At 42.9% G+C, this 27,491-nt stretch overlaps 1 protein-coding gene across 6 annotated transcripts in view; it reads right to left on the bottom strand.

The window, feature by feature from the left end:
* Positions 1-27,491, bottom strand: part of ELMO1 (engulfment and cell motility 1) — a 549,020-nt gene that overhangs the window by 436,254 nt on the left and 85,275 nt on the right. For all 6 annotated transcript variants that reach the window (XM_049715202.1, XM_049715199.1, XM_049715198.1 and 3 more), the window contains one exon: positions 13,420-13,569. In XM_049715202.1, coding sequence (XP_049571159.1) covers positions 13,420-13,497 — 78 coding nt within the window. In that variant the 5' untranslated portion in view covers positions 13,498-13,569. The remainder of the gene's footprint in view (positions 1-13,419; positions 13,570-27,491) is intronic.

Raw genomic sequence — 27,491 nt, 5'->3', positions numbered from 1 at the left:
TCTTGATGAGACATATGTCTGACTTCTTTTTGTCTCCTCTGTCACTATCCTAGGCCATGACATAATAATCATTTCTCACCTGGGCTACTGCAAGAGCTGTCTAAGTAGTCTCTCTTATTTCATTTTACCTTCACAAAACAATTCTCAAATTTTGACCTTCCAAAAGTACAAATCATACCATGTCACTCCCCTGCTTAGAAACCTTCCCTTTTTTCATGACTCTTAGACAGAGTATTAAGTCAGTACAACTCCTAATGGCAGAGCCTCTATCCATCCAACCAGCCAAATCCAGAGCCCCTATGGAACTTCTTTCAATTCCAGAGAGGTAAGATATTAGCCAGGATCTCCTCCAATATCACCTCTCCATCATTCCTTCCGTTCTTGTTCTTCATTAATAGGATTGTCAATTAAACATAGGATGGAACTTCTTCACGTGTCCTTTCAACACAACTTCAAATTCATATATATTTTTCATTCCTTATCTTTTGGAATATATTCTGGATGTATTTCTTATTCTCATCTTCCAAGTTACTGGTTCTCTCTATAGCCAAATCCACTGTAGAGTAACTCTATGTGTTTTATTGTTTTTTTCCTGTTGTAGGTTTTTTTTTTTTACATTTTACTTACTATATGTATATTTTTTATTTCTGAGATTTTTAATTGTTTCTTTCTCATATTCCTCTATTCTCAATTTATGTCTACCTCCTTTGTGTGCATAATTTCCTGTTTGTGTAGATACTAGTCTCTCTCTTCTAAAGTTCTTCCTTTGAGGATCTATGACACACTTATTTTTAAGTCCTCCCTTGATCTCTATGTTCCTCCACACTGACCAGAGGGAATAGGGCCACCAACAGCAGCAGCAGCAGCAGGTGTGACAAAGAGGGACCAGATGCAGGTAAGTTTTCTGAGGTAACTGATTGGACAGAAAAGCTGAGGGAATGAGAAGAGTCTAGGAAGACATGTAATTTCAGCTTCAGTAAACTGGGTGTATGTTCATATGTCACTGAGAAAAGGAAAATATGAAGAAAAGCAAAACTGCACAGGCTTGGGGTTGGAAGGAACAATGAGGACTGTTTTGAATATGTTGAGTTTGAGGTGCAAGGGACATCTAGATGGGCATGACAAGTAAGCAGATAGGTAGTTGTTTACATGGGTCAGGAGGTCAAGAATGAAGCGACAGCGGAAATTATGAGCATCTTATGGTGACGAGGCTGACGAATGCAAATAGATCACCACAAACTTGTCCCAGGGTAATGATCCATCTATAATCATTTTGAAAATTGATACAGCTTATCTCAAAGTCATTTGGTTGTCTTTTGATTATGGATGACTTTGATGGAAGGACAAAAATAGATCTTCATAAAGTCAATTCATAAGATATAATAATATATTTAGAATGCATGGTGGGAACAAGGGAAGGGATGTTCTTCTCACCAGGGCCACTCCTTTCATAATTATATTTAATTGCATCATAGGACAGAAAAAGTACGAACCTCACCTATTTCCTTTGCTCACATTATTATGATTTTACCACATATCAGGCCCTGTCCTAGGCACTGGGAACACACTTGGCCCGTGCAGAACATCACACAATGAATAAGTGGGGCCATATAGGATGTTACAAGTGCATATAACAAGGGCCTTCATCTGATCTGAGAAATCTGAAGACTTTTAAGCAGCTTACTCTTCATCTGGGATGAAGAGTGAACAAGAGTTAGATAAGCAGAGAAATGAAGGGGCGGTAATTTCCAGTTAAGAGAAAAATCACATTTGTAAAGGCTCTGAGAACTATGCATTCATGAAAGGAAAAAAGTCAATTGTAATGAGAACCAAGACAGAGGAATTTGGGGGAAGCCACATTGACTCTAAGCAAAGCTGGTGATGTAGGCAAGAGCTGAGGATAGCAGGGTCCTAATAACCACAGCAAGGACGTCTGGAATTTATTCTAAGTGCGGCGGGAAAGTCACTGCAGAATGCCTGGGAGAATGCATCGGAGGGGAAGTAAGAGAGGTGACCGGGAGGCCAGCTGAGGAGGTAAGTGGAGACAAGCGAGAGCAGTGGCAGCGAGGATGGAGAAAAGGTGGACAGAATCAAGAACCATTTAGGAGGTAACCTTCACAGGACTTGCTATTTGAGAGACTTTGGGAGCTGCAGGGGAGGCTGTCCAGTGCCACGCTGGTACCGCTGACTTAGTTAGAGGACCCGCAAGTACATCTGATGGAAATTCTAGAAAAAACAACCTAGAAGAGCACATATTTTCTTTCCCTGAGGCTGCTCTCATTCCCTCGCAGTTCTGGGCACACTGCACAGGTCTATATACCCCTAGAGACAAAGTACAAGCTGCCTTTCTGCAGAACAAAACACCTTTTTCTGGGAACCCAGAGTCCTGCTTAATGCTGAAATCTACATATTTATATACCTCTCCGCAAACTGCCAGTTGACCTAACAGGAAAATGAAGTACAAAGTGTGACACATGCAAAACGTTCTAGAAATGTGAGATGTCTTAGTCACCAAACTCTCAAGAAAGCACGGTTGATAAAAGGCTCTGTCCTGAGTTACCCAATGTGCTCTTAGTGACAGAGTTGAGGAAGGGAAATAGAATGGAGGAGACTATCACCCCTTCCTACCCAGAAAGCAAACTGAAATCTGTAGTTCATTTTCAGAAGAAAAAGCAGAACACTAGAGTTCATTCCTGTGCAATTAAACTGGGTTCTCAGCTGAAGGGAGACATATGTTTTCTGTCTTTCTCTTCCAAAGCATGGCAAACTCTAAGATTTTATGAAGTTACACACACTCTCACATACAAAGGGACAGAGCTAAAACCAGAAAGGGAAGTACTTCGGTCACTTTATAGTAAAGGAAGTTTAAGAAATAGTTGTTACAGGGGCTTCCCTGGTGGCGCAGTGGTTAAGAATCCGCCTGCCAATGCAGGGGGCACAGGTTTGAGCCCTGGTCCGGGATGATCCCACATGCCGTGGAGCAACTAACCCTGTGTGCCACAACTACTGAGCCCGCGAGCCACAGCTACTGAAGCCCGTGAGCCTAGAGCCCGTGCTCCATAACAAGAGAAGCCACCGCAATGAGAAGCCCACACACCGCAACGAAGAGTAGCCCCCACTCGCCACAACTAGAGAAAGCCTGCGTGCAGCAGGAAAGACCCAAAGCAGCCAAAACTAAAATAAATAAATTTTTTAAAAAAGAAATAGTTGTTACAATACCAAATCCAAGAGTTGCAAAAATCAGATGAGCAATGACTATTCCTGTCCCAATATCATTCTACCTGATTATGACAGCACAGAAAGCAGTGGTGCAACATCACCCAGGCTTTCTTAAGTGGAACAGAAGAAGCTCTTGAGGGTGTTATGTTCATACTCTCTGTAGAGTAATTAAAGGTGAAGAACCATTAGGACCATTTTACTGATGGAAGCACTGAAGCACTCCATAAACGTTACTGAGGGAGCCAGAGGTATCACAAGCAGATAGAGCTAGAAAGGTAGTGGGGTGTAGAGACAGTCATTTCTAAATCTGGGTCCAAGAGCATCAGTATTGCCATGGAGCTTGAAAAAAACAGGAATTCCCAGGCCTCGAACCACACCTACAAATAATCCTCTCTGTGTGTTCAATACGTTTCATAAGCAATTCAGACGCAGAACCAAGCTTGGGAGCCACTGATTTAGTCCATCCTTAACAAGGGGAAATTTGTCTCCCACCCTGGGGACACTGGCAATGTTTGGAGACATTTTTGGTTGTCACAACTGGGGGAGGGAATGCTACTGGCAACTAGTGGGTAAAGGCCAGGATACTGCTCAAATCCTACAATGCACAGGACAGCCCTCAAAACTCAGAATTATGCAGTCAAAAATGTCAATAGTGCTGAAGTTGAGAAATCCTGATGTAATCCAACCACTCAGGAAAGAACAGTCCAGAAAAATTACATGACTTTTCATTTCTGCAGGGCAAGGTTGGAGCTTCACTTTCCAGAAATTCAGTCTCATTTTCTTGACTCTATGGGATTTTTTATTACTATTATTGTGGTAAAATACACATAACATTAAAATTACAATCTTAACTATTTTTAAACATAGTGTTCAGTGGTATTAAATACACTCAAATTGTATATTCTGTGTGATTGAATCCGAATTCAAGACTCTTTATTTGGAGCTCAACTGTCATTTTAGTTCACCAGGCTCTCAATACTTAAATGTCTTGGGAATTATGGGTTTTCAGGCTGAAAAGCTAACTTTAATGCATTTAAGGAAAAGTTTGTATTATTGGTTCCAGCCTTGCTTGAAACATAAGAAACTTGTTCTATTCTATGTATGACTGAAAAAAATCATAATTGGCTCCTAATGGTTTCTATTATTAAGCAGGGCGCTGAGCGATTACCTCACCGAATCCCCACAATGCCAGGAAGGATGTATAAATATTGACAATTCTTCCTTACAACGCAGGAGGCTTGTCCCCAGTCACACAGCACTTAGTGGCAGCCCAGGTTTTGAGTCCAAATAAGTCCACCCAAAGTCCATGCCCATAAGCACCAGGCCAGCCTGCCTCTCCCAGTGTCCAGCCCCAAAGAAACCTGGCTTTCAAGGCTCTGTCTCACTTCAGGTGGGCTTCTTCTGCAATAACCCAGACCACTCGCCATATTTTCCCTAACTTATAAGGTAATACAATCTTGGCTTTCATAATACAGCATGTCCCTGGAAGTCACATTGTCAGTGGATGCAGCAGGCAAGCTGGCAGTGGCATAGGCATCTCTTCAAACCGCCATTAAACTGAGCCCTAAGAGATGGAGAGACTCAAAGAGAACTACCAAACACATGAAATAAGCCAGACAGAGAAAGACAAACACCATCTAGTATCACTTATATGTAGAATCTACAAAAAAAAAAAAAAAAATCAAACTCATAGAAACAGAAAGGAGAAAAGTAGTTGCCAGAGGCTGCTGGAAGGTAGGGGAAATATGGAAAGGTTGGTCAAAGGATACAAACTTTCAGCTATAAGATGAACAAGGCCTGAGGATCTAATGTAAAACGTGGTGACTGTAGTTGATAATACTATACTGTATGATTTTAAATTTGCTAAGAGGGTAAAACTCAATTGTTCTCACCATATGTCAATTATACCTCAATAAAGCTGAAATGAAATAAAAAAAGAACTACTGAACAGGTTTATGATTTAGTAGAAACTGTCTGGGTTTTAGTGTCACCCAGTGCTAGACTCACATCAGTAGCTTCCTAACTGTGTGAGCTCAGGCAACTCACTGAGCCTCTGAACAATTATGAACCGGGAAGTATAAAGCCTGCCTTGCTGGACTGTAGGAAGGAGATGAAATACTCTGTGCAGGGCACTCAACACAGTGCCTAGCACACAATATGTGCTGATTAGATGGTACATGCTATTATTACTACTACCACTACTAGTGTTGTGTACAGAATGAGTTAAACTCCATGTCAAGCACAAAAACTTCAATGTACTTTATGTATTGAGCTTTAAAAATGAGCGAGCTTTATGGGTAAATTAAATTTATATGTATTGAATTATATCTTAAATATATTATAGAAATAGGACAGCTGAGGGAAAACCGTGGGCAATCATTTTGTACATGCTTGCCTAAAAACACATGCATCTATGTTTCTTTGAGAAAAATAAAATCTGCAACCATGTACGAGAAGGAGTGCTATTGTAATTTTTTCTGTTTGGAGAATGGAGAATAACCAGTGTTTTATTCTTATCTTTACTACTCACAATTCAAGCCAAAAGTAGACCCACATAAATAGAGATCATTGTGATGGACCACAGGATACAAATGTAGTATGTAAATCAGGCTAACCACCAAGAGCTTATAATAGCATCTTATAATCTATTTATAATCCACATCTTATAATATACTTCAAAAGACATGGGCACATGTAAATAATATAAGGCACAGGTTATATTAACTGTAAATAAAATCTACAGGCAAAGAAAATGGTATAAGAAGGATGGAGAAACAACTACATTACATGATCAAAAAGGACTTGAGCAGAAAGAAGGCTCTCCGCAGTGCCAGCAAAGCCAGGATTTAGAGGAGCGGAGAGGGGAAGAGAGTGCAGGAGGAATCCAAGCAGGCTGGCTGTTAGAAAGAAACTATAAGACATGAAAAAAGAAAAAGAACAAAAATGTGCAGGGACACACTCCTAAAGGGGCAGCTTCTACAAAGCAAGAGGGTACTTGAGAATTGCACGCAGCACCCGCAAATACCCTGAACCTGGGATATTGTAAAGGGAAATCATGGCAGGACATGAAGGCAAGCTAAGGAATCTGACTCAAGTCTCAGGGATACTAGAAAGCTCAAGGATCATCCGCGACTTCTTCTTTTAATTGTGGTATACTTTCTTCGAACAAACTCTTTCCCCAAAGCATCTAAAAATGAAAAGAGGTCAATAGCAGCTGCTGTGGCAGGAGTGAGCGTGGAGAGCCTGGAAGCAAATGGCACACACCCCTCGCCCCTGAACCATTTGAGAAGGATCTGCAGAACTAAGATTGAAAAACGCGCATCTCCTCCCATCATCCTCTCTGGGCCTGAACTTGCAGCATAGCAGTCTGCCCAAGTGTTTGATGCACAAGTAAGAGAGATGATCAGGGCTCCTTGCCTGCCAAGATGGCCCATGCTGGCTTTTCTTGATTAGAGATGAGATCTATCTTGTTGTATGGAAAGGATGGAGTGTGTACACTTGGGGCCATAAATAACACATCTAATGAACCCCATTCTACATGAAATAACTTCCAAAAGTTGGTAACACCTATCAGACTCCCTTCCTTCAGGTTCACATATGAGCAGTTTTACCAACCATTTGCTTGTATTCTGTAGGCAACTGAAGGTTTATAGAGGGAAATAATGCATCCATTAAACAGCGAGATGAACTGATGACCAGTTAGTAGGACAAGCCGGTGACCAGAGCTGGTATTATTCAGAGAGAAGTTACACTTAAATCCATGAAAGAACATGGAATCTGAGCCAACGAGTGTCACTGGTGAACACGCAGACCAGAGGGCTAAGCACTGAGGTTGTGACTGATTTAGAAAGAAGGAGAAAGACACGGAACCATGCAGGAAACTCACAAAGACTAATCAGACAAGGAGGGAGAATCTCAGAACTGAAGCTTAATGAAGGGAGGGGGGTAGTTTCAAGAAGATACGAACGAGCAGCTTTGCCGAGTGACACCAAGACGGAGTGAGGACCACTCGATTTATCAAACGGGAGGGCATAGGTACCATCAAAGACAGCAACACCAGAGGGAGGGAAATTGTTATTCCTACTAAGATCAAGTAGATGCCAAAGCAACATGGATGACATATACTGACAGCACTTAGATCGGCTTGGAATGGAAAGACAGAAAATAAACTATACTCCAGCAAGAGAGTTACTAGGTCAAGAGGAAGATTTTCCAAGGTGGGTATAGAAGAGCTTCCTGTTGAAAGCAGAGGAGAAAAGAACAAATGAAGGGGATTTTGATGGGCAAAGCCTCAGGTAAGGGGAGAGGACAAGTCAAAACACAGGTGGAGCAAAAGAGATGGGGGTTGGGACAGGCTGAATGCCTTAGGAAGAGAGTAGGGACACATCTTCCCTCCTGGGCTGGCAGTGGAAAAGCAAGACAGCATGACAGGAGACAAAAGCATCGAGTGGTCTTTGGAGGTGTGCAAACACATAGCAGAGAACTTCTCAGGCACGGATGGGAGCAGTGGCTTTCTGGCTTCAGTGTACTCGTAAAGAAAGGCATGTGGGGGAAGGACAGAGGCAGGAGAGACTGGAGGACCAAAGAGCATGTGCAAGGAACAGAGGGGCTGCTTCCCAGAATATTGGTGGGTGGCCAAGAGATGGGAGAAAATATTGTGGAGGAGTACTAGGGAGCCAGTGAATATTCCATAGCATGAATTGGCTGCATATCCAGTTAGCATGTTCCTTTATTACTAGCTGATGCCTCCCTCCCACTTGCCCTTTAATTTTTTCTCCTTCTAGACATTTACAAAGCTAGGCAGATAAAGAAGGAGAAAGGTGGGAAACTGTGCATGATGGAAGGGCAAGTAAAAACAAAAATCAGAGCATCTAATTTTCTAATTTCATGAGGACTTGCTTAAACTAGCAGCAGTAATGCCTTTACTGAGTAATTACTCTGAGCTGGCAGTGTCCTATATTCTTTTCATATATTTTCTTTAATCTTCACAACCATTAAAGAAGTGGGAAATTATTATCTCGACTTGACCAGGCCAAGATACCAAGGCTCATAGAGGCTAACTGGGTTCTTACAGAATGGGGGGCTCCAGGGCCCACACCCAGATTTAAATGTCCCAGAGCCCGTACTGTGTCTGTTAGGACACACTGCCTCTCAGCATTATGCCTCGTGTCAAAAGCGCTAGGGGGGGCTTCCCTGGTGGCGCAGTGGTTGAGAGTCCGCCTGCCGAAGCAGGGGACACGGGTTCGTGCCCCGGTCTGGGAAGATCCCACATGCCGCAGAGCGGCTGGGCCCGTGAGCCATGACCGCTGAGCCTGCACGTCCGGAGCCTGTGCTCCGCAACGGGAGAGGCCACAACAGTGAGAAGCCCGCGTACCACAAAAAAAAAAAAAAAAAGCGCTAGAGTTTTGACACTCTTGACTAAGAAATATGCTGTTCAAAAAATATTAGGTTAACAGGAAGAGTGGATGGGGAGCCTTTCTGGCTCTGTGTATCCAGACAATCATCACCTACAGCCTCAAGTGGCTCCTGAGGTTGAAAGCCAACAACAGTGAAGGCAGGTGCAGAGGCTGCCGCCGTGAACAAAAGAGCTAGCTGACAGCTCTTCCGAGAGCCTCATATGACAGCAAACTCCAGTTGTGAGAAGCTCCTCGGGGCTTTTCCTGTGGAGTGGAAACACAGAATTGTCTCCTCAAAATTCAGAAGGAAGGTAAACCAATCCACTCCAAGCTGACATCCCCTTGAACCTCATGGGCCCTGGCTGAGCAGAACTGATCCCCACTCAGGAAGCTCCCTCTCCTGGTTATTCGTTAATTAAATATTCACTTCTTAAGGAAGGTTGTTCACCAGGCACTAGAGAAACAGTATTCAAAAATGGAGTAACTCGGGCTCATGGCTGTTTCTCACGAGCCCCTGCATGATGCAGTGTGGGAGGCCCTGCTTCGGACTCACCTAATGCTCGTCACAAACCAGATTAAGGACCCATCCCTGGTCGGCAGAATCCCAGTCTCTGCAGCTGGGCTGGGGATGTGCATTTCTCACCAGGTCCCCGGGTGACTCTTGGGCACACACAAGGTTGACCACTGGTTTAAGCTGATTGACAAGGACAACACAGTGTGACAAGTGGAGGGGTACTGGAGGTTTGGGGAGAAGATGGGGCAGCAATGCCTGAAATTCCTTTTAGTGAAATGGTAGCTAAGAGCAAAGGAGCAAAGGTAATGTGCAATGGGAGAGAAACAGGTGGTGTGACCTTTATTGAACAAGGTAGAAGATTAGGAGAAAACCCCAGTAATAATCACTGCTCAAGTCTTCCTTGTTTGTGCAAATACATTTCCAATTCTTGTGCCAACTTCCAACTGGATCAAGAAACAGCACCTGAGGACATCCCTGGTGGCCCAGAGGTAAAGAATCTGCCTTCCAATGCAAGGGACGCGGGTTTGATCCCTGGTCAGGGAACTAAGATCCCACGTGCTGCAAGGCAACTAAACCTGCGCGCCAGAACTACTGAGCTCACGTGCCTCAACTAGAAAGCGTGTGCGCCACAAACTACAGAGCCCATGTGCCCTGGAGCCTGTGCACCACAACTACAGAGCCCACGCACTCTGGAACCCGTGTGCCACAACTAGAGGAAGAAAACCCACACGCCACAACAGAAGAGAAGCCCGCGCGCCACAATGAAAGATCCCACATGCCTCAACGAAGATCCTGCGTGCTGCAACTAAGACCCAAAGCAGCCAAAACTAAATTAAATAAATAAATAAATAATAAATAAATCTTAAAAAGAAAAAAGAAACAGCACCTGATACCAAAACTGCCACTCTCCAACTTCAGCGGCTGCAGGGCAAAAAGGGACTGGGTCTCTAACTCTTTGTGGAGGTCTCCCTATGGCATTAGCAGGAGCCCTACAATTTAGCCAATGGTTTAAAAGTTCAGTCTTCAAAGTACAGGAGGCCTGGGTTTCTGTCCTGGTCTCACTAACTAGGAAATCATCTAACTTCTATGAACCTCAATATTATCACGTATAAATGTAGAACCATCACCAAGAAGGAGACAAGGAAACTTCAGGTGCCTCTTGATATGATGCCCTGAAGAGGACACAACTTCATCTCTCTTGCCTGTCTGCCAAAAATGCAAAACCTGAATCTAATTGGAAGGAAACATCGGAGAAACCCAAACTGAAGGACATTCCACAAAACAGCTGTCCTGTACTCTACAATACTATCAAGGTCACAAAAGATGAAGAAAGACTAAGGAACCATTCTAGATCCATGAAGACCACAGAGACATGGCAATAAATGTAATACATGATCCTGGAGGGATGTCAGAGTGTGAAGAAAATACCTATCAAGGACCTTATTGGGATACTTGATGAAATTTGAATATGGGCTTTGGGCTTTGAATTAGATGATAATGTTGAACTAATGTTCAATTTTCTGGTTTCTTTAAAGAGACTGTGGTTATATAAGAGAATGATTTTGTTCTTAAGAAGGACACATTGAGTATTTAGGGGTAAACAGAGGTGATGCTCCTAAGTCACCCTCAAATGGTTCAAAAGGGGTAGGTATACTAGAGAGAGAAAAAACAATAGAGCAAATGAAGCAAAATATTAATAATTAGTGAATCTAGATAAAAGGTAGACAGGAATTCCTTTGTACTATTCTTGTCATTTCTGCATGTGAAACTGTACTGAAGTAAAGTTACTCTTCAAAACTATCAGGCCATGAAAAACAAGGGAAAGACTTAGAAATTGTCAAAGACTGAAGAAGACAAAGGCAACATGAAACATCACAATGCAGTTGGTATTCCTGCACTGGATCCTGTAACAGAAGGACATTAGTGGAAAAACTGATGAAATCCTAATAAATTTTGTAGTTCAGTTACTAGTAATCTACCATAGTTTTGGCAAATGTACCGCAGTTATATTAAGATGTTAGCATCAGGAGAAACTGAGTGAAAGGTATAAAAAAACTCTCTATACAATCTTCGTAATTCATCTATAAATTTAAACTTGTTCCAAAATAAAAAGAATATTTCAAAAAAAATTATTAAGACACACATACAGCAAAGGCCATCCCCAAAGGCAGGAACAAGATACTGACTCCACAGGCCCCTAAGAGTATGTATCAAGAGCTACTGTCTTAAAGAAGAGGTTTCCAAACACCCTGGGCCATGGCAGAAGCAAAAAGAAATAGTCTACCTAAACCACTGACTTAGAATCTCTGGGGCTGGGGCCCCAGAGAACATTTGAACGAGTGCCCCAGGTGGTTCTGATGTGGCCTTGGGCTTGGGTACCTGGTATCCAGCTCAGCATTTCTCAGACTTAACTACACAAGGAATCCCCTGGGGATCTTGTTAAAACGCACATCTGGGTCAGGAGGTCTGGGTAGGGTCTGAGACTCTGCATATCTACTGAGCTCTCAGGTGATGCTCAAGCAACGGGTCCTCAGCCCCACCTATGGAGAAGGCAAAGCAACAAGACAGAAGGGGCCTGGGTCCATGACACTGGAGCATCATGCCAGCCCAGGACTGCCATGTGGACTTGAGAGGCCAACTTCTATCTCTTTGAACCATTGTTCTCTTGGGTTGTAGACAAACCTAATTTTAACAACATTTAGACTTCACCAAGTAGTCCAGCCATATTTTAAAGTAACATTCAACACATATCCTCTCTCAAACAGCATGTGAAAAAAAGGTAAACAACTGTTGTCTGACACAAATGTATATAAAATTACTGGGCGGGCTTCTCTACTTTCATGGGTTGCTTCTGAAGTCAACAAAATCTGCCTCAGAGAACAGTTAAAATGACTATGACATGCTGGTCTGATGACACCTTTTTTGAAAACAAACCTAAAAATGTACCCTTTCTTACATTCATGCTCAAACTCAACTAATTCTTATTTGACCTTTATAATTTATTCTAATGAATCCTTTGGGTCCACACAATGCCATGTAAATTTTGCAGTGGTCTTCAATCAGATAATAAAATCTGACCAGAAAAAATGTATAGATCATAAAATAGTATCAGAAAAGTATAGATCATAAAATAATATCAAGAACATAAAAAGTGGAGTTGCCATGGTACCCTAATTTTGAAAATGTAGAAAGCCATCTAGAATCCTATACTATATGCTTCATGAAACCCTTAAGCATACACTAGGCCTCAATTTTTTTTTTCCTTTAAATCATTTACAATGACAAAAACCACCTTCCTGAGATAGCCTGTAATCAATAGTAAATGAGAGTTACATCATAAGACTGTCAGTACACAAACTAAACGATGCCTCCATAGGTAAAACCATTTTAAAAATCTTCTTGACATTTTTTCATTCACTAAAAATGTACTGAGTATTTATTACATACCAGACAATATACTAGACCCAGAGTGCATTTTACTCTAATAATAAAATTAAAACCAGCTAGGATCCAAGACTCATTCATCTACACTAATTTCATGATCAAACTATTTTTTTTTTATACAGCAGGTTCTTACTAGTCATCCATTTCATACACATCAGTGTATACATGTCAATCCCAATCGCCCAATTCATCACACCACCACCCCCCGCCGCCACTTCCCCCCCTTGGTGTCCATATGTTTGTTCTCTCCATCTGTGTCTCAATTTCTGCCCTGAAAACCAGTTCATCTGTACCATTTTTCTAGGTTCCACATATACGCGTTAATATAAGATATTTGTTTTCCTCTTTCTGACTTACTTCACTCTGTATGACAGTCTCTAGATCCATCCACGCATGACCAAACTATTAATATGACAAAGTAGCAACATACTTGTTGGCTGCTTATGCAAAAACCAAAGAGAAGAGTGATTCCAAAAATTAAGATTTGTGTTGTCTATGATAAAACAATCAGCACATAGTCATGAGTCTCTGCAAGGCAGGGCTGGGACGGCCTCCACTGTGTCAACTGCCCAGAGTCTAGTCCTCTTGTCCCTCCTGCCTCCCTCACAGCTTCAGACACAAACCCTGTATTGACACACTCCAAGTAGATGTTGGATGAGTATAAAAACCCCATCCATCGCCACTGCATGTGGTACAGAAATCAAACTACACTGCAACTATTATCGCACCAATTTTTCAACACAGCCAGAGAGAGAACAGGAGAAAAAAGAGCTATCTGAAGTCTGTGTAAATTCAGAATAGAAGGGAAACTAAAATAACCCCTAAACGACTGCCAGTATTACTAACCTGGTCGATTTCCATGAGCTTGGGGTAGGCACCCGGCCATTCTATGGCCACCTTGACGATGTCCGCAGGTGGTGGCATTGCAAATCCCCGCAATGTCCAAAGCCGGTGGAAGCGGGATCCTACAGTGTAGATGGCCGCACGTGTCTATACCTAATGAGGAATGACAAAAAGAGAAAGAGAAGTCGCTCAGTGCAGATGCAGGGCGAATTTTGTTTTATCACTTCCTGTTTTCACTGGTGGTTTTGGTACAAGAAACGGCTCTGGGTGCAGAAGACACAGGGTGCCAACTGCACCATTCACGGGTGGCTCCAGAGGAGAGAAGGCAAAGGAGGGGACGGTGCCAATGCCCTGGAGTTGGAGATGAGGCCCCGGAGAGACAACAGCCTCCCAAGGTCTCAGTGGGAAGCAAGGCGTCCCTTACTGCCTGCTTCTACTCTGAATGGTGCCCAGGGTCTGAATGAGCCTGGCTCACTCTGCCCAGAAGTACATGCAAACTCCTCGTGCTCAGCAGCCTTCGGAAGGACAGATTGTCCAGGAAGTCATGGCCAGGAAGCAGCATATCTTTAAAATGTTTTCTGTGTGTCACAAATAGAGCTCCTCTGCACTATAGCAACCAAGATATCTTAAGGAAGGCGCAATGCCCCAAGGTTCACACACATGCACACACACTCGCTCCCCAAGGCCAGTTCACAAGATGAGAAGAAAATTAATTGTAGCGCCTAGTACAGCATTCAGAACAGACCTTGAATTCTCACTGGAATGAATAGTGTTGCTTACACAAAGGAAGTAAGATTATCCTCTGCTGCCTCTCTCTCCCAGACTCACTCGTTTCTTTTAGGATAACTTTTTTAACTTAATATTTTGGGGGGCTTCCCTGGTGGCTCAGTGGTTAAGAATCCGCCTGCCAATGCAGGGGACACGGGTTCGAGCCCTAGTCCGGGAAGATCCCACATGCCGCAGAGCAACTAAGCCCGTGCTCCACAACTACTGAGACTGCGCTCTAGAGCCCGAGCTCACTGCAACTAGAGAAAGCCTGCGTGCAGCAACAAACACCCAACGCAGCCAAAAGTAAATAAATAAAATAAATAAATTAAAACAAAATAATAAATAAATAAATAAAAACAATATTTTTGAACAGGTAAAACACTCATGTGATTCAAAACTTGAACGTGTGTGCATGTGTGTGTGTGCATGTAAAGACAGTGTAGAAACTCCCTCCTCCTGAAATGATACATCCACCCAATATTCACTTCCATCCCCACCCCTCCAGCTAGCCACTGTTACTAGTTTCTTATGTATCGCTCCAGAACTTCTTCAGGTATATAAGTCAAATGCAAAAGCATATTATATTTCCCACTTTCTTTACATAAAAGGCAGCATTCTATACCCTGGTTTTTTTTCATTTCATGTATCTTCTAAATCCTTCTATATTAATACAAATTTTGTGTCCTGGTTCCTTCTACAGCTGCATAGTTGTTCTTTGTATCTTTTTTTTTAATATTTTATTTGATTTCTTTTTTTATGTTTATCAGCCTTTTATTTTTTTTTTTACATCTTTACTGGAGTATAATTGCTTTACAATGTTATGTTAGTTTCTGTTTACAACAAAGTGAATCAGTTATATGTATATCCCCATATCCCCTCCCTCTTAAGCCTCCCTCCCACCCTCCCTATCCCACTCCTCTAGGTCATCACAAAGCATCAAGCTGATCTCCCTGTGCTATGAAGCAACTTCCCAGTATCTTATCTGAAGAACCAGTCCCCTGCCGTGGGCCACTGGGTGATCTCTCACCTTTGGCTGTTATAAACAAGCCTCTGGTGAAAAATCTTATGCATACATCATTTTGCTCATGTGCAAGTATATTTTTACAGTAGATTCACAGAAGCAAAATTGTGGGTCAAAGAGCATAGGCAGTTTTAGATTTTGATAGCCATCTCCAAGTATATCTCCATAGTGAGAGTTGCACCAATTTATATTCCCTTTAGCAATGGATGAGGCTTGCCTCTTTACACACAGACTCACCAACAGATTGAACTTTTGCACACCTGATGCATTGAAAAATAAATGTATCTCAATGTACTTTCCTTTTATTTTAATTTATTTATTTATTTTTGCCTGCGTTGGGTCTACATTGCTGCGTGCGGGCTTTCTCTAGTTGCAGCGAGCCGGGGCTACTCTTCGTTACGGTGCGCGGGTTTCTCATTGTGGTGGCTTCTCTTGCTGCGGAGCATGGGCTCTAGGTGCGCGGGCTTCAGTAGCCGCGGCGCGCAGGCTCAGTAGTTGTGGCGCGCGGGCTTAGTTGCTCCACAGCATGTGGGATCTTCCCAGACCAGGGCTCAAACCTGTGTCCCCCGCATTGGCAGGCAGATTCTTAACCACTGCACCACCAGGGAAGTCCTCAATGTACTTTCAATGTCTATTTCTCTCATTGTGAGAGAGGTTGAATATAAAGATGCAAAGTTCCATGTCTACTTTTCTGTGAACTGTCCAAATACTTGGCCTTTTTTCTACTGGGTTCTTAGCCTTTTTCCAGAAATTGATCTCTGTATGAAGATGCTAATCAAACATGTGCCTTTGGTTCTTTATCAAACCAGAGTGGACCTTGTCAGTTACTATCCCCCAAGCTCAGTGGCCATTGGGCGTGACTAAGATGATAGAGATAGCAGAGTTAATAATGGCAGCCTAATGGCAGTTAGTCATAACAACACCAGCAGTTATATGAATAACTAACTTCACCAGAGCTGACAAGTAAAGGAAATGACGCAAAACAGAACCGCTGTCCCTTTGGCCAAGGATGATGAAGACAGCCTGGTGTGACGATAATGAGTGCTAACCAGCAGAGGCAAATCTTCAAAGCAGTGGTTCAATAGCTCGTTCAACAAATAATTACTGAGCCCTACTCTGTACCAGCCCTGTTCTCAGTGCTGGGGATACAGCAGCAAATCTACACGTTAGGTGGCGTCAAGGGACATGGACAGAAATGAATCAGGGAAGGAGAATCTGAAGCATGTGAGTATATCTCTGTGGGAGGGGCAGGACTGCAGTCTTAAATAGGGAAACCAGGGAAAGCATCAGTGAGACACAGCATCTGAGTAAAGACCTATGAGAAGTGAGGCAGTGAGCCATGTGGACATCTGGAGGAATCATGTCACAGGCCAAGGGAACACGTCGACTGAAAAAAAAATGCACAACCTAAAAGTTGAGAGTTATGTTTTATCGATTGGACATTCTTAGGACTTAAAGCCCTGAGGCAGCATCTTAAATAACCCTGAGCAAACTGCTCTGAAGAGGAAGGGGGGAGCCAGGATATATAGGAGTTTTTGCAACAACACCAAGAAGTCAGAACAAAGATTACTGTTAATAAAAGAAAACTAGATACCTCAAGTTAAAGAATTTAATGCTTTTCTATGCATGGGAAGATGCAAGAGTCTGGGCTCACTGAAATCATTCCTTTGATATGCACCTCAGCTATCTGGGGCCAGTAGTGTTTCCTCATCCAGAGTTTCCTCAAGCTGCACCATAGGGGTTGGCTGCAGTCTGATGACTGCTAGATGGCAAGCGTTCTTTGTTTCCTTCCTGAGTGCCCTCAGGGCTCACAATCAGGGTGGCTGTAATGTGGTAGCTAGATTCTTTGTTTACCAATATGGTAGGCAATATTCTATTTCTCAAACAGCAAGTGCAAAGGCCCTGAGGCAGAAGCATGCCTTGTATGTTCCAGAAACAGGTGAGTGGCCAAAGCCAAGCAAGTAAGAGCTAGAGTAATAAGAGAATGAGTTCCAGCAGCTGTTGGATCATAACTTGGTAGGTTCATTGACCGTACTCTTGTCCCCCCTAGACACTCCTACCCTAACTCTTGGTCGTGACTTCTAAGGAAGAAAGTCCATGTCCATGCACACCTATTCAGAATATAAATCGGTACAACTTTCCAGAGGTACTTTTGGCAGACTGTACCAAAAGCCTTAAAATTCTGTGTTACCTTTGAGTGATTTTACTTTTCTAGGATGCTTCCTCAAGAAATAATTATTAACTTAACCATAACAATGCCAATTGCTGTTTTGGTTGTAATTCCCCAAACTTGAAAACAATTTAATATTCAACAACAGGGACTTGCTCCATAAACGATGGATCTCCTAGGCACAAATACAAGCAGACAATCTGCACTGGGACAGACTTCTTCATAGTCTCTACACTCTTTTAATTCATTTGAGAATTCCAAGGACAGTGTATTTTATCTGTACCAAGTCACTGCAATTCAAGATCTAGATTCAATTACACTTCCTAGAGTAAGAGTTAAGAAAACAGGTTCTAATGTGAAAACAGACTCAGTATAAATATCAGGTAACACTATTCAAAACAAAGAACACATAATCTTGGTGGTTAAGAGAGTAGATAATAGAAATAAAAATGCATTTTGAGCACCTTCCTCCCAACTCGACACAAAATAGTCTAGAATTACACTGAAAGAGGTCATCTGGCCTTCCAGGAATCAAAGGCCGAGCGTGCTTTTTTCCTTTTTAACTGATATTTATTTCTCAAAGACTCTTCAGACAAAACCTGTTGAACAGGTGAGAATAGAATAATGCAGTTCTCCCTGTGTCTCTGTGGAGAACAACATTAGAGCAGTGTATAAAGCAGCCATTGAGAGCAAAGAGGCGAGGGTTCATCCCTTGGGAACTCACTTAACCAGCCAAATTAGACCTCATCAGTTTTCCCCACGTTAACAAATGGCACAGACAGGGTGCAGCCAGGCTCCCATGGGTAGAGTCAGGTGCACAAGTGCAGAATGAATAATCGGAACCACATCGTTATCCTCAGAAGTCCACATTTTATCCTCTTGAATTTATATTTCCAGGAGGGAACAGTTAGCTCTGAGGCTTCTATATATCGTCACTGTTGCTACTGATGTAATTCAGAAGAGAAAGTTTGTAGCTCAGGTTTTCTTGCCCTTGGCACTGTTAGCGTTTGGGGCCATAGTCCTTTGCTGTGGGGCTGTCCTGTACATTGTAAGATGGTTCGCAGCATCCCTGGTCTCTACCTACTAGAGGTCAATACTCCTCTTTAGCTGTGACAGTCAGAAATGTCTCCAGACATTGCCAAAAGTCCTCTGCGAGGCAAAATCATCCTCCAGTTAAGTTGTGAGCTACCAAGTTCTCTGGGCAGATTACTAATGATCAGGGAAACCCATGGCTGAACTTCACATAAGACAAACAGTCACATCAGACTCTCCAAGAAACATCAACACGCAGGCCCCGTGCCTGGTCAGGCGTAACTGAGATGGAAATGCATTTCTAAATTTCAGTCAACAAACGCAATCTCCTAGAGTCTTTGCTTCCCCGGGCACAGCACTCAGGGCACTTGAGTCTTCTGTTCAACCTCCCCCTACCACACCTGGAGCACTCTTATGGCAGGGTGCACATCCTGAACACAGTTACCTCACCAGGGCACACAAGCATCTCATTCATGGTGTTGGCTGAATGCATACTTTCCACGACTGACATCTCATCAGAGCTACGGGCGATAAAACCAAGTCTAGTCCAATTTGCCCAGTAAATATAAGCGGCATGAATTTGTGTAATAAACTCCTTGATATAATAATTCTTATGCAAGCTAAAATTTAAGAATCACTAAAGGGAAGTGTAGGCTAGACCTTCCAACCACTCTGCCTTGTGGTTCTCCCTACCTAGGGAATGAGTGGAGAATTCTACAATGTTCCTGCTTCACTGCTGATCGATTTACTTTATTCCAGTACCAAGATTCTACAACCTTAATATGCATGTCAAAGAGATTGTTTATAGTTGAGTGAATTAAATGAAAAAAAGGAGTCACTTCTCACTTGGGAGTTAGTTACCAAAATCTGCATGTCAGATGTGACTCTATAACCCCTGAGCAAGTTGAAATTGTCTTTATCATTCTGCTGAATGTCTCCTTCTTATCTTTGGGTCATGTCTCCAAGACAATGGAAAAAAACCACTCTTGATTCCCATCTAGAAATCTGTCTGTCGCTACACATTGTTCTAAGCCCAAAGTGCTACGTGTCTGTGTTGGAAACTCATCTCACTAAAGTCTCTTAAAGATCTGTTACATCTCTCCCTGTTTTTCCAGGCAGCTTGATTAGGTCTTGGAGTTCATAAAATTCCCAAATACCTCACACATTTTTTTCTGCTGAATTTTCCATACAGTTTTAGCTTTGGGTCCCTGAATGGCTTTAAACCCTTTTATCTTATTTCTAGACTCGCTGTTACACCAGCAAACCCTATTAAGAGAATAAAAAGTTAAGCCTATGAGGATGTTCTATAGGACCTGTGTAGTGGGAAAACTAGCACGATTGCCCTGGTGAACTGTGTGCCGCCACAAACTGAAAGAGCCTGACAGATGGATCAGTAGAGGCCAAAAGGCAGATCAATGGGAAAGAAACACCAAACAGCTGGAGAAACGATTTGCTTCAACTCCTCTGTCCCTTTTCTCCATAGGCAAGCTGTCCTCTGCCCCACTGGCCATCATTATCCACTTATGACAGATAATAGGTTTATAATGATTATGGGAATGAATAGTGGGGAGGGAGAACTAGTCCCATATTTTAAATGTTAAGTGGTCCTTGATAGAAAAAGAAATAGACAATGTTTTCCCTTGGCATTCGAGTTACATACAAAGGAAAAGGACCTCTGAAAGTGGAACTGAAAGCAGCCTTTCTCTCTGTACTATGTAGAGGAGGGGGGGAAAAAGAAATCAAACAAACAAAAAAAACCTTTCCTCAATCCTCTTAGGTTCAGTAGCTGAGGCATGGAAATTAAACTAACAAAACAAAGATTAACAGGAGAAAAAAAGTTTATTTATTCATGCAATGCCTATACATGCAGAAGAACTCAGAGGTGAGTAACTCAAAGAGATGGTTAAAAGTTGGAGCTCACAAACCGTCTTAACAAGGGGTGATAAAGTGTGGAGAAAAGGCTAGACAAAGGACGAGGGGGTTAGGGCTTCTTGGGTGGGGGTGGGGTGGAAATGTATGTTATGGAAAGGTAACTTGGAAATATATGGTAAGAAAGGGTTGTTTAGTAAGGTTTGCTATGCCATCTCAAGTCCTCTCAGGTGACAAGAGTTGTCTCTGGAATAGTCCTCTTTCTAGTTTGGGAGAGAAGGACATTTTTACAAATGGAAATTTATGCCCTGCTTTTAAGTAGAAAGAAGAAGGGCAGAGAGCTCCTTCTGAATATACTGTGTCTTAATTGCTTTCAGCTCAAAAATAATCCTTAATGCAAAGTGGAATATTTTGAGGTGGCATCTTCCAATCTCCTTTGACGACCCTGTCTGCCTTGAGCTCTCTAGTTTTCTCTTTTGAGGACACTGCCCTGCACCATACACTGTGCCTCAGGAAGGCTCACTGGAAACACATCTGCATAAAAGTTTTGTTCCCCTCTTCTTTGTACAACATTCTTTTTATTCCAAATAGACTTATAGTATCTCAACACCCTAACTGTCTACGTAGAAGATACAGGAAATAGGAGCTGTCAGCTGGACATTACTTGGGATGTTGTGATCATTCAGGCTTGCTGAACTCTGCCTTTGTTTCCCTTCCCAAACATATATCAGGGAGGGACAGACACTCCTCTTTACCAGTCACATAGGTAAGCAATGACTGCCATAGGTAGTGGGCGTGTGCCCCCTGCACTGGAGGGTCCGCATGGAGCGATAAATGGTGGGGCTGCCATCTCAGATTCTCCATCTGAGTTAGGGAAATGATGGCCGACGAAAGTAAAGAGAATTGAACCAAATGCAGAAACCCAATATTTCATTTTATGGATATGCTGTGCACAAAAGCCTCATGTGGTAATCTCACTATTAACGCGGCCCATTTACTTGCCAGGTGGGGAAATGTGAAATTAGATACTCTTGGCTTACTATATGCTGCAAACTTGCAGAGAACAGTGCTTTCACAGCATCTTGAATTCTCATCATGGAGGCTATGGGACAGTTGGCAAAAAGGGGCAGGCACGAGCTGAGAGCAGGCACTGAATTGGGCACTTGAAATACACACTTTCTCACTTATTCTTCACCTCAGCCCCCAGCGACAGCTGCCACTATCTGAAGTAAATGAATGAAGATGCTCAATCTCAGCAGTTTGAATAACTTCCTCCAAATATTTACATATTCTCAAGACGAGGGAGGCCTCTCTATCATGATACCTATTGTGGGTTATTGTATGTCCCCCTCCAAATTCACATGCTGAAGTCTCAACTCCTAGTACCTAAGAATGTGACTGTATTTGGAGATTGGGCCTTGAAAGAGTTAATTAAATTAAGATGAGGTCATTAGGGCAGCCCTAATTTCATCTGACTAGTGTCCTTATATGGAGAAGAAATTTGGTCCCAGGTACAAAGGGATGACCATTTGAGGACACAGGGAGAAGAGAGCCAGCTACTGGCCAAGAAGGGAGACCTCACTTTGCCAACCCTGCCAACACCGCGATCTCAGACTTTCCGCCCCCAGAACTGTGAGGCAATACATCTGTGTTGCTTAAGCCACTCGGTCTGCAGTACTTTGTCATGGCAGCCCTAGCAAACTCACGACACCAAAAACACAAAACATAAGAGGCTGATAGTTTAGCACAAAGATGCTTAAAATCTTCTGCATTCCAAAAAGCACCATAAAAATTTAAAGACAAATAACAATCTGAGAAAATACTTGCAACAACTATGACCCAACCTGGCATAAATATCATTAATAATATAAATTTACAAGAAAAAAATACTTGTACAACCTAAAGGAAAAAAAAAACAGACAAAGCAATTCACACAAGAGGAAATATATGATCAATAAATACCTAAAAACTTCATACTTAATAGTAATAAGAGAAAGTCAAATTAAAATACAAAAATACCTTTGTTGAATATCATATCGGTAAAAAAGAAACACTTATTGATTGGTGACATAGCAGGCAAAATAATATTCTCATATATCGTTACCATCAAGGAAAAAAGATAAAAGCGAAAGCCCTTTGAAAATAAGAAATTAATTTATTTTTAATCCATAAAATTGAGTAATAAATTTGGCTGTTATAATTTCAGTTCTGATGAAACCACTAAAGCAGCATTTCTTAAGCACTGCACTAATGAAATTTTGGACCAGATCCATCCTGGAGACTGCAGGGTGTTTAGCAGCATCCCTGGACTCTATCCATCAGAGGCCAGTAGTACCTCCCAGTCGTGACGATCAGAATGTCTCCAGACATTGCCCAATGTCCCCTGGGGGACAAAATCACCCATGGTTGAGCACCAGGTCACTCAGGTGACTGATTCTAATCTTGCTTTTTAAAAAAAACTTTTTATAGAGACCAACTTTACAAAGTGGATATTAATAGTCATACATATAACATTTTAACTGCAAAAAAGGGAGCTGAGATATAGAGCAAGGATCAATTGAAGAAAACCAACAGGAAAGGGAATTTGACATAAAAACATGAATACCTTGATACCACTTGAGGATAATTTGGAACATTTTACTCCAGCGTTATTTCCTTCACACACAGCTCTAGCAAGCTCTTGTAGCTTCAGTTTTTGTCCGTCTAGTGGTCTAGTGAGCTTTTCCATCTCTTTTCTTCAGGTAGCAGGCCCTGTCCCACCGGCTACTAACCAAGAACAGGCATGTGGCAGGCCTGGCCAATGACAGCACCCATCTCCCTGGCAACAGTGATTGGTCCATGGGACAGACATGGTCCAAGCAAATCGATTTCTGGGGATTGATTTATGAGGCCTTGGAAGGAGAGAGTTCTCTCTTTCTGCAGGGCTTGTTAAGCTGAAGCTGTCCGCAGCCATATTCCCTCCAGATAGGGAAGGGCCATCTGCTATAGGAAGGACTGAGGCAAAGAGAAGCAAAGACAAGTAGAGAGGAGAGACAGGAGGGAAGAAAAGCGGCCTCGTTGAGTTTCTGTCTCCTACACGTTTCCTTCCGATCTCTGATCTATCCTAATATCCTTCCTAGATTTATGAACTCTTAAATTCCCTGTTATGCTAAGTGAGTTTGAGTTAGGTTTCCCCCACCTGTAATTGAAAACCTCCTAACTAACAAATCAACGCTACCATAACATTTTACTACCCTGAGTTAGAATCCTGCCATTCCCTTAGAGATGACTGGCACACAAAACACACTGAAGTGACACAATCTAACCTCGCAGCCTAGAGGGAATGATACTGTGCTCCCCAATTCTAGAGCTCTGATACCTGTACATGCATATTCCTGATGGAGCCCTCGGTGCCTAGGAGCTGCCTTTGCTCTGTTGGACTGCTAACAGCAGTCATGCCTGCAATTCAGGAATTAGTCTTAGTCTAGCATTTCCCACACAGCACTATTTCTTTGAGATATTAATTAATTTAATGCAAAAAAAAAGTCAAAGCTCTTGTAAAACATTGAATGGATAATAGCTAATAATAATAACTACTTCACGGACTACATACTTTTCATAACAACCTTATGAAATAGGTACCATTTACTAAACCATTTTACAGACGAGGAAACTGAGATGCAGAGACATTTGAGTAAGTTGCCCAAAGTCTCATAGCCACCTATGGAGCCCAGCCAGAACTCAATCCACATCGGTCTGATTCCATAGCCCATGGTTTTAATCACTATACCATATTTTGAAAAGGGTTTATTTACTACAGGACTTATCGGGCCTTTAATGTAATGTAGGTGTACTCTGAAATCTTCATATGCAATATACAATGTTTCCCAAATGTATCTGTCCAGAAAACTCTTTTATCTTTTTCCTAGAGCATCCAGTGACACCGGTTTCTCATGGGACACACTTTGAGAAGTGATGCTTTCAGTCCATTTGCCTCCTTTGTCTCTCAGGAAAAATGAATTGTTGAATAGTCTTGGCCAGAAATATAGTGGAAAGTGGCAGAGAAAACTCTCTCCTTTAGTCCCGTATTGAATTATCATCACCTGCGTCTACGGGATTGTCTCCAGGAAAGCAGCCCAGTTCTTTGAGTAACTCTTTCCAATTCACACAGGAATTCCACTAACCACAGCTTCTACTGTGCAAACCGTCAGAAGATAAATAACAAAAGGAAGAGAAGATTTGTAATTGTGATAGCTAGAATCTGAACATCTCACTTCTTGCTTTAAATCTCTGGAAGGTGATTCAGGGCACATAAACCCTTCTGGCTCCAGCCTGCCTCTGAGTGCCACAACTCCAGTACACCCTTCCCCACCAAACTGTATCCCTGCGTCCTACCCCCACAGACACAGGCAAAGAATGTAAGTCAGACATGATGACAAATGGTTTTCCCTTAAGATCATCGATACAGTGCTTTTGCAGTGGCTGATAGGAACACTACTTAAAGAAGGCAAGCCCCAGACTGGCCAGGTCAGGATTGCTCTCCGAGTGTACCATGATCTACTGAACGCAGAGGGACAGCACCGAGTAAAATGTTGGCTATCTCTCTCCTCATCAAACTGCTGGCCATTTCCTGGGCTTGCCAAATTGTTGTGGCTCCTGCCTCTGTTCATAATGTTCCCTCTGCGTTCCAGAACATCTCTTCCTCTCCCTTTGTGTTGGCTTCAAAAATTCCCAACTAGACTTCAAAGCCAATTTCATGTGCCCGCTCCTCTGAGAGATCTCCTTGACCCCAGAGCCTCCAAGGCTAGAAGTAACTGCCGCAACATCTGTCTTCTTAGGTGCTTACAATGCACCAACCAGAGCACCTTTCTACACCTTATGCTATTAGTTTATGAGTTCCCCGAGGGCAGGGGTCATATATCTTACTCATCTCTGTACCTCTGTTCCTGACCAGATGGCATGGCAAACAGCTGCTCAATAAATATTTTTCAGACAAGTGAATAAATAGACGAATGAATCACTCTTTCCTTAAAAGCAAATTCAGAGATTTTTTTTTTTTGATATGAGAGATTACTCAAGCCAATGATGCATTTTTAAAATCCAGAATTCCTTGCACAGAAGACCTTTAGGAGCTTCTTCAAGCAGCACCTAGTCATTTGTCCACTGGACAGAAACAGAAATGGAGATGCTCACAGGTGAGAGCAGGGCTGATTCCAGATTCATCTTCCTCCCAGAGAAATTCTGTCAAAAACAAGATGAGATCAGAGCCGCTGATTCTCATCCCTTCAACTCTGAGCTCTCTCTCTCACACTTAGGGAATCAGCATCTCAAATGGAAAGTTCATTATTTTCAAACTAATGTACACACTTCCTCCCTTGTTCTGGTTTTTGGATATTTGCTTTTCAAATTCCTTTTCGGCTGTTGTAATGCCAGTGACTGCTCCCCTCCCCCCGCCCCCAGCATCTCTCCCAGCTACCCTCCTCCGGCAATCCCTGTCACTTGGTGATGTGTGCTGACATTCCCCAGTGGGGCAGGCAAAGCTCAGCCTTAGTTCCCTATCTCAGAACCCAGACTCGAGGCCACAGGAAACGCTGGAGCACTTCCACCATCCTGTGAGCCAAACACTCAAAGTTTCCAAACCTGCTGATCAAAAAACAATACGCAAAACCTCTCTCCTTCCCTCTCCAGCAACAGCAGAGCCCTAAAGGCCACCCTAGGAAATTCGATTGCATCAGATTAGCAGTGAGGGCCTTCTGCAGAAGGCGGGTGCTGGGCTGTGCTTCCACAGGCTTCCACCTGACAACTCAGCACAGAATTAGTCATACTGAACGGCAGTGCCTGACGCAATGCCGCACGCCCCACGCACACAGGATGGCAAGAGCCTCTGCCTTTTTCTCCCTCCTCTGGCGTTTTAGGTTTTATTCTTCAGATGAGCACAGGCATGTGAGTGAGTGTTGTCAGACGTCTGCCTGGGTTAATCCTGGCTCTCCATGTCCACAGCTCTGTGGCTCTGGACGAGTTACATAACATGGCTCGCCCTCAACGTCCTCATCTGTAAAACTGGAGCAACAGTAGGACCTTTCTCATAGGATTGCAGTGAAGACTAAACACATAAAGCAACGAGAACAGGGTCTGCTGTGGCATTATGATGACTATTAATTTACCAGGCATGCGGTACCTGGATGAATAAACTGAGTGATGCTGTCTGTTGTCTCCTATAGTGAAACACACGCAGGTCCCACTGCACGGCAATTTTTTTTCCCTTAAGCCCCATAATAGAGGTGGACAAACTGTTATGAGGGTCGAGAGGGAATGGTAACTCAGCCTGAACCTCCATGGAGGTTTTAGAGGTTTGAACTTTTTTTTTTTATGGGTTTTAAAGGATGAGCAAAAGTTTCTAGGTAAGTGACCAGGTTGGGAGGAGTTGGAAGAGGAAGGTTAGGGTTAAGATTCTGGAAGGATTAACCTGCACTGCAAAGGCAGGAAGTCACAGAGAACCGCCTGAGCAGATAACCTGCTGAAACAGAAGAGACCCATTTTCTCTCCTGACCAAAGGCCTAGGTCTCCCAGGAAGGTTCTCTGAGTATAGGGAGGTGACCGGGACTCGGCTTCTTCTAGACCTTTTCTCCACAAGGAGAAGTGGATGAGGTCTTCAGTCATGAGGCAGTTAATAGTCCCCAAACAAGGACCAAAGGGGTGCTCTCTGCACAGCAGGGGGGTTTGCCCCAGTTACTGCACAGCCTCCCCAGCTGTGTGTCCTAGCAGCTATGCAGAAGCTGAGGTTTCAGTGGGGATAAAGGCACAGTGGCCAATGATTACACAGCTCCTCTTGTGGCTCTAAACAGAAGAACCTCAAAACGTTTCTTAGGAAAGATTTTGTTAGAAAACATGAATTTCCACCATTTTCAGGGTTTTAGGTAGTTTATTCCTCTGGTTACCCGGCACAAACCCACACACCCCAGCAACACAAACAGAAACAAAAGCCTGTAGGTTTTTCGCTATCTCTTTCACCTTAGGAGGTGCTATCAAAACTCCCTGGATTGTAGGAGAGAAGTCTCTTCCTTCTGGTTTTTATCTGGGTTCCCTCACAAGTTTGCTGCAGTTTATCTTAAGATAAAATACTATCAGAGGACGTGCTAGCAGCAAGGACAGGTGGCCACACTTTGAAGAGTGCTTCACACAAACACCAAGATAACAGTGGATCCAGGGGGTCAGTGTTCCTTGTGGATGGGGGAA

This window comes from Orcinus orca, chromosome 9 (assembly GCF_937001465.1).
Source record: "Orcinus orca chromosome 9, mOrcOrc1.1, whole genome shotgun sequence".
In the NCBI taxonomy this organism is placed as follows: Eukaryota; Metazoa; Chordata; class Mammalia; order Artiodactyla; family Delphinidae; genus Orcinus; species Orcinus orca.
Note: the sequence above shows the minus strand (reverse complement) of the source record. Positions and strands in the feature narration are given on the sequence as shown.